The 8654-nt window shown below is 33.8% G+C and overlaps 2 protein-coding genes across 2 annotated transcripts; both read left to right on the forward strand.

The window, feature by feature from the left end:
- Positions 1-191: 191 nt before the first annotated feature.
- LOC117234061 (AP-1 complex subunit mu-1-like) lies at positions 192-2136 on the forward strand. The gene is made up of 2 exons (XM_033494912.1): positions 192-320; positions 674-2136. Exon 2 carries the CDS (start codon positions 691-693, stop codon positions 1957-1959), a length of 1269 nt encoding a protein of 422 aa, XP_033350803.1. The 5' UTR covers positions 192-320; positions 674-690; the 3' UTR covers positions 1960-2136.
- Positions 2137-5773: 3637 nt separating this feature from the next.
- On the forward strand, positions 5774-8269 carry LOC117234062 (AP-1 complex subunit mu-1-like). The gene is made up of 2 exons (XM_033494913.1): positions 5774-5965; positions 6313-8269. Exon 2 carries the CDS (start codon positions 6336-6338, stop codon positions 7602-7604), a length of 1269 nt encoding a protein of 422 aa, XP_033350804.1. The 5' UTR covers positions 5774-5965; positions 6313-6335; the 3' UTR covers positions 7605-8269.
- Positions 8270-8654: the final 385 nt, after the last annotated feature.

Raw genomic sequence — 8654 nt, forward strand, 5'->3', positions numbered from 1 at the left:
GTGGCAGTAAAGTTGAAACGATAGCGCGTTTTACAATCCGAACAAAATACTTCCCACTAAATATTGCAGTCTATAAAGTGTTTGAATGATTCGGAAGAAGAGCGGGTCGATATTTAGCACGAAGTTGGCAACGCATGCGCTTCGATTATGTTTCGTATCGAGCAACTTCAGGGCACTGGTACTCCACAGTGCTGCTGAAGCTATTGGGAGGGGAGGGTTTTTCTGTCAATAAAATCTCTTCTGTGATTCTTCTATAAGAGAAATTCTTTTTTATGTAAATAATTGAAACGTTAACATTCCTGAACGAATTGCCGGAACATGTAAGTACTTATATATGTGACAAATTTTTCGCTGAAATTCATATCCAGTGTTTTTGACGTACCATAGATGTCAAATTAAAACTTTCCATGGATATATTTCTCATCCGTTCTTCTAGTAGTTCTTTACATTATGATTTTGCTATAAATTTTGTGCATCGTATTTTAAATTTTGCACTGAACTCTTCCTTTAATTTATGTACTTTTGTTTGATAACATAACCTTTATCACGTATTTTCCATACTCGGTTTATCGAACGTTCGCATTTGTCATTTCTTTTTCTTTCTCTTCGCAATTTCACATTTTTAGTAAATATTGGCATATTAGGATAACGGTTAGGTTTTTCCTAGTTGCAGTATAACAAATTTTCAAGATGTCGACGTCTGCGATATATATTTTAGACGTGAAGGGGAAGGTTTTGATCTCACGAAATTATCGTGGAGACATAGAAACGGGTGTTATAGAAAAGTTCATGCCTCTCGTAATGGAACGCGAGGAGGAGGGCAATCTTACTCCGATTATACAAACCACAGAATGCACATATGCATATATAAAGTACAATAATTTGTATATCGTATCCACTACAAAGAAGAATGCAAACATTTCCTTAGTATTTGTATTCTTGCATAAACTGGTGCAAGTGATGCAAGAATATTTCAAGGAATTGGAAGAAGAAAGCATACGAGATAATTTTGTAGTCATTTATGAGCTTCTAGATGAATTAATAGACTTTGGGTATCCGCAAACCACAGATAGTAAGATATTACAAGAATACATTACGCAGGAAGGTCATAAACTTGAAATTCAACCGCGCATTCCCATGGCTGTGACTAATGCTGTATCCTGGAGATCAGAAGGTATAAAATACCGTAAAAATGAAGTGTTTCTAGACGTGATAGAGTCTGTGAATCTTCTTGCAAATGCTAATGGAAATGTTTTAAGTTCTGAAATTGTGGGTGCAATAAAGATGAGAGTTTATTTGTCTGGAATGCCAGAATTAAGACTCGGTCTTAACGACAAAGTATTATTCGAATCTACAGGCCGTGGGAAGTCCAAATCTGTGGAATTGGAAGATGTGAAATTCCATCAGTGTGTCAGATTGTCTAGATTCGAGAACGACAGAACAATTTCATTCATTCCTCCCGATGGAGAGTTTGAATTAATGTCTTACAGACTGAATACACACGTAAAACCTCTGATATGGATCGAATCTGTCATTGAGAGGCATGCCCACAGCAGGGTAGAATACATGGTAAAAGCAAGATCGCAATTTAAGAGACGTTCTACGGCCAACAACGTAGAAATAGTAATCCCAGTACCCAACGATGCAGACTCTCCCAAATTTAAGACTACCATCGGTAGTGTTAAATATTCACCAGAGCAGAGTGCAATAACTTGGTTCATTAAGTCGTTTCCTGGTGGTAAAGAATATCTGATGAGGGCACACTTTGGTCTACCATCTGTCATTGGGGAAGACGTGGAAGGGAAGCCACCAATTCAAGTAAAATTTGAGATTCCGTATTTCACTACTTCTGGAATCCAAGTGCGCTATTTGAAAATTATAGAAAAGAGCGGGTATCAGGCACTACCATGGGTGCGGTATATCACGCAAAATGGAGATTACCAGCTGAGGACGAATTAAACGTAAGAAATTTATGGAGGAAAAAGGCAGAATGTTTGACACATTACGTTAATGTTAATCAGAAATGCAAAGGTGAAAACTAGTCGGTTTGCTACGCTTCCGAATGTTTACAATTAATTTTATGGTAATTTTCGGAAACGATCGTGATCTGTATAGAAATTAAGATCTTGTAGAATGTAAAACTAGAGTTTGTGATATTGACCAATAATTTATCGTCATAGATCTTTATTTGTTGGATTTAGTGTAATCTTAATTTTTTTTACAGTTTTAATACTCGCTCATATTTTGTACATTTTCTTCATGTTTTGTATATAATTTCTTAGGAACATTTTCAATATTCTCCTCTCATACTACCATAAATCGCGTGCAAAGGCGATGTACTTAATTTATTGACTGTATGTTTTTTCCCATTCCATATTGCAAATGTGTACTACAAATAGTATTTTCCACATACAGGGGCAACTGTAGTATACATTAAATTACCCAATATAAAAAAAGAGAAGAATTGTAAATATGTAGGAAACCATGGTATTTGAATGTCTTCATGGAATTGTTAACGAATTATAGGCATTTTCCGGTATTAATATATGTGTAAGTTCTAATAGTATTACAAGTTTATTATTGTATATCAGTATGACAAGAGATAATAATGTTGTTATTATTGTAAACAATGTATTAGTAATTTAAGACATTGAGATGTATTAAATTTTTAATAAAAACTATCTATGTTTTTTCTTATTATCCCCAATTTTCTTATAATAAATCCCAATTTTTCATTAAGTTTTAGATACAATATCCAAATTAATCAATGTTCATCATGAAACTAAATATGATTTTATTAAAGATTTGTAAGTTCGAAATCTTTTTATCTGCTAAATCATTTCAAATTTTTCTTAGATTTAATTCGATGGACCTTCTGTGCACATTTTACTCTTTCATTTCGTACCTTAACATATAGACCGTTTATTTACCATCTCCTGTCCACGACCGACTATTTACTCAACTGAAGGAAATCACGTCTGAAGAAAACTGTAGAAGATTTATAGAGGAACAGAGAGAAAATTAGAATGGAGGGACAAGAAGGAGGAAAGAAAATGCATTCCCTAGCGGTGGAAGAGTTGCTATCCTCTACTTCATTGATGATTTGACTTTATAATCGAGACGGTCTCGTTCAATTACGATGGAATTTCTCGCGGAATTTCGTGCAAACAGTGCTGGGATTCAGGACGAATCGATCGCCCTAGTAAATATCTCTTTCTCGTAGTTGGATTCGGGCGGGATGCAGACGATCTAGAGTCAATCAAATAAACCATCTCCAAGTTAACGATTATTACGGAAGGAGGAAACAATATTTGTCCATCTATACGGCAAATACATTTGTGCCGTTTGCTACGATCGGTTACGTTCTCTCTTGCGGTGAAATTTCTGATTTCGTTGATGAGACTCGGTCAGCAGTTTCCCGGTTCTCCATACGTTGGCTGCTTCCTCTATTTTTCCCTCTCGGATAAAATAGCGAAAGAGATTGGTTAACGTGCGAAAACACTTGATGCAGCGTAATTCTGTTATCGTGGAAACAAGCTGGCTGCACGGATTTTTAAATGTAAACACATTGTTTTTCGATTTAATCTATTTACTCGCTTGTTTCGAGCAGTGTTTTTTTTTTTAAATAGGAAAATCAAACTAACGATATTACGCGTTCTGTATGAGATTTCCTGTACGAGTAATTTTAGTGTCATGGTTTATATATTTCTGTATCACTTTTATTAATTCGTTGAAGTCATTGTTGAACTTCTGTTATATAATATTTTTGTCTGTGATGCTACTGTTTTACTTTTATTGCGAATATTACATATATGTGATATATTTCTTTTATTATTTTTATTATTTACGACATCGTCAGTGTTTGATTTCAGGTATATTCTCGTTTATGGTATCGCTGGTTTGTTCCTATTATTGATATATGAAAAATATACTTTTTTTTATTATTCTTGTTATTTCTTTCATTGCTGGAATCCTCTATTTAGTATCTTTATACTGCATTGTTCCACAAGCCAAGCATTATTTTTTCTTTTTTTATTCAGCTTTTAGAGTGGAAAATTTTCTAGACGAAATAACGCAAGATTTGTGTTATCGTTTTATTATATAAAAATGAAATTCAAAATATAATAAAATATACTTACAAAAATAGCCTTTATAGGCTATCGTTTGGTTAGTCATGGTTTGAAATTTTAACTGCTCGATTTTGCGTACTTCTGGTCAGACTTTGTCGCGTTGTATCTTGCACCTTGTACTTGTATAAAAATTCAAGACCTTAGGATGACTTTGTAGCGTAGATTTTTAATCGTGAAAAGTACATGTGCGATATACTAGTGACTACATCGTCAGATTTTCATAACGTTAAATATCAAATTTCAATAAAATGCAATGAAAGGAAAGACGAAGAGGATTCGATCGATAGAACCATTTTCTCGGAAGCCCTCTTTACGGTTTAAGTCACGGTTTTATACTTTATCGGTAGAACGACATCGTAAATTACATTTTAATTAAAATTGAAAGGCTTCGATCGTTGTACGCAGTTTCACGGAGAGGAAGGGGTAACAGCGACCGGTCGGTTCCCGCGCCATCTTCTACTTTCCGTTCTCCTTTCAAAGCTCACGTAGTCAAACGAGGTTCAGTTACCTCTCCCTCGTCCTTTTATATTTTATAGAGAGCGCACCGCACCGTGGGGTCATCGATGCGCTTTTGTGCCGAACAATTGCCTACTTCGGTGCACTACACTTTTATTACGTAACACCGACGGCCATTGTGCTCCTATGTAACGTTGGAATTCGCGAACCTGGTAGATTTTTTCTTGAAACATCGCGCCAAGCTTATACCTCCTTTACTTTGCTGTATGTTCGTAAATTACGTCTTGAATTTAAAAAAATTAATGAAATTTGAAGAATTAGAAGATTACAGTTATCAGGGACCAAAAATAAAAGTTAATTTGTAAGGTTTTGTGAAAAATATTATTGTCAAATGTGATTTTTGTTTAAATGGAACAAAAATGATGTCATTCTTTTGTTTATTTGAGTCTAATAATTAAATGTTCGTATTGTTATGAGATATAATAGTATTTAAATTTTTATATTGCTATTTATTTAGTTTCCAGAAAATATTGATAAGTATATGCTGCGCAGTATGTACAACAAAACTATTTTCCAATTGTTCTTTCTGTAGAATAATAGGTACATATAATTGGATTAATATGATTTTAATGAAATGTTATACATAAACAGAATATCAATTTACTAGTAACTTTTATAATCCAAGATTTAAAGCGTTCTTACGAAACTCGTAGTTATAACTATTAATTTATGATCGCGGTATACCGTTTTCATATTTGTGAAGAACTTTTTAGATAAAAATTACTAAATAGGCTATGAGGAATGATGAGGTTTACGACAACATATTTTTAGTCGAATATAAGATAAAATGTTTAGAATAAAATCATAATAACTATGATAATGAACCAACGGGCATTATCTTAGAAAAATTCTATTGTAATTTTATGCAAAAATGTTAAACCATGAAATGTAATGTGCAACTGAGCGGAAGCATCAATAATTTGATTTAAGGTCGACATGAATTTTTTAATTCGTCAATTTAGCAGTAATCATCGGGGCTTTCTTTCTGAGAGTATTACAAATTAACTTTTTTAATTAATAAAACCAATAAAGTTGGAAAGATAGCGATCGGACAATTTTTAAATGAAAGCAAGGGAAGAGAGTAAAGATAGCAGTAATAGAAGTAGAAGTTAGCAACGCATGCGCCTCGATTACGGCTCGCACCTCGTACATTCGTAGCGAGCAACTTCAGGTAGTGCCACAGTGGCACTCAAGCACCTGGGAGGGGCTATCTCTTTTTTGTCAATAACATCTTTTCTGTTATTCATTTATAAGAAAAATTATCTTCGATGTAAATGATCTAAAGGTTAACATTTCTTCAGGAATTGCAAGGACACGTAGTAAGTACTTATATATGTGACATTTTTTTCCCTGAAATTCATATCCAGTGTTTTTGACGTACCATAGATGTCAAATTAAAACTTTCCATGGATACATTTCTCATCCGTTCTTCTAGTAGTTCTTTACATTACGATTTTGGTATAAATTTTGTGCATCGTATTGTAAATTTTGCATTGAACTTTTCCTTTAATTAATGTACTTTTGTTTGATAACATAACCTCAATCACGTATTTTCCATACTCGGTTTATCGAACGTTCGCATTTGTCATTTCTTTTTCTTTCTCTTCGCAATTTCACATTTTTAGTAAAGATTGGCATATTAGGATAACGGTTAGGTTTTTTTTAGTTGCAGTATAACAAATTTTCAAGATGTCGACGTCTGCGATATATATTTTAGACGTGAAGGGGAAGGTTCTGATCTCACGAAATTATCGTGGAGACATAGAAACGGGTGTTATAGAAAAGTTCATGCCTCTCGTAATGGAACGCGAGGAGGAGGGCAATCTTACTCCGATTATACAAACCACAGAATGCACATATGCATATATAAAGTACAATAATTTGTATATCGTATCCACTACAAAGAAGAATGCAAACATTTCCTTAGTATTTGTATTCTTGCATAAACTGGTGCAAGTGATGCAAGAATATTTCAAGGAATTGGAAGAAGAAAGCATACGAGATAATTTTGTAGTCATTTATGAACTTCTAGATGAATTAATAGACTTTGGGTATCCGCAAACTACTGATAGTAAGATATTACAAGAATACATTACGCAGGAAGGTCATAAACTTGAAATTCAACCGCGCATTCCCATGGCTGTGACTAATGCTGTATCCTGGAGATCAGAAGGTATAAAATACCGTAAAAATGAAGTGTTTCTAGACGTGATAGAGTCTGTGAATCTTCTTGCAAATGCTAATGGAAATGTTTTGAGTTCTGAAATTGTGGGTGCGATAAGGATGAGAGTTTATTTGTCTGGAATGCCAGAATTAAGACTCGGTCTTAACGACAAAGTATTATTCGAATCTACAGGCCGTGGGAAGTCCAAATCTGTGGAATTGGAAGATGTGAAATTTCATCAGTGTGTCAGATTGTCTAGATTCGAGAATGACAGAACAATTTCATTCATTCCTCCCGATGGAGAGTTTGAATTAATGTCTTACAGACTGAATACACACGTGAAACCTCTGATATGGATCGAATCTGTCATTGAGAGGCATGCCCACAGCAGGGTAGAATACATGATAAAAGCGAGATCGCAATTTAAGAGACGTTCTACGGCCAACAATGTAGAAATAGTAATCCCAGTACCCAACGATGCAGACTCGCCCAAATTTAGGACTACCGTCGGTAGTGTTAAATATTCACCAGAGCAGAGTGCAATAACTTGGTTCATTAAGTCGTTTCCTGGTGGTAAAGAATATCTGATGAGGGCACACTTTGGTCTACCATCTGTCATTGGGGAAGACGTGGAAGGAAAGCCACCAATTCAAGTAAAATTTGAAATTCCGTATTTCACTACTTCTGGAATTCAAGTGCGCTATCTGAAAATTATAGAAAAGAGCGGATATCAGGCATTACCATGGGTGCGGTATATCACGCAAAATGGAGATTACCAGCTGAGGACGAATTAAACGTAAGAAATTTGTGAAGGGAAAAGACATTTTTAACACGTTACGCCAATGTTAATCGTAGATATAAAAGTGAAAACTAGTCGGTTTGCTACGCTTGGTACGCTTCCGAACACATTTACAATTAAATTTATGGCAAGTTTCGGAAACGATCGTGATCCGTATAAAAACTGAGATTTTGTAGAGAATGTAAAACTAGTGTTTGCGATATTAACTAATTATCGTCATTGATCTTTATTCGACACAGTATAATTATATATTAATATAATTTTAATTCCTTTTGCAGTTTTGACACTTTAACATTTTTTCCGTGTTCTTCATGTTCTGTATATAATTCTTTAGGAACACTTGCAGTAATTTCCTCTCGTAGTACTATAAACTATGGAAATGCAAAGTACGTACTTAATTTACTAGTTGTAATACGTTTTGATCCTATGTTATAAATATGTATTCCAACGAAATTATCCAATGTAAAAAAGAAACAGAAAAATTGTAAATATATAGAAAGTTATAGTATTTGAGTGTTTTCATGGAATTGTTAACGAATTAATAGGCGTTTCCCAGTACTATCATAATCTGTAATAGTATTATAGACTTATTATTGTATGTCAGTATGACAACGAATAATAATATTGTTTTTATTGTAATAATAATTTAAGATACACAGACGATTTATTAAATTTTTAACAAAATCTATCTACGCTCTTTTTATTATCTCGAAAAATCCATCTTTTATTGTTTTAAAAATAAACAGTTTTATGAGAAGCAAAATTTCAGTTCAAAAGTTTTTCCATTATTTATTATCAAGTACATATTTCATATTTCCTTTAAAACTGACCTGACTCGCTCATCAATTTTACTTTCTCATAATCCCGAAAAAAAAAGAACACATCACGTTCTAAAAGAAACATTCTAATAAATAGATCCTCCTATTTACTCGCTTAATTCAACTTCGATAAAATCTACATTCGCAAGGTCTCGAATAAACCTGACTATCGAGTTGAGCGGAAATCGTTTGAAGTTAAAAGGCTGTCTACCTATGAGACTTCTATT

Source organism: Bombus vosnesenskii, unplaced genomic scaffold, assembly GCF_011952255.1.
Source record: "Bombus vosnesenskii isolate JDL3184/JDL3185 unplaced genomic scaffold, Bvos_JDL3184-5_v1.1 scf7180000013302, whole genome shotgun sequence".
In the NCBI taxonomy this organism is placed as follows: Eukaryota; Metazoa; Arthropoda; class Insecta; order Hymenoptera; family Apidae; genus Bombus; species Bombus vosnesenskii.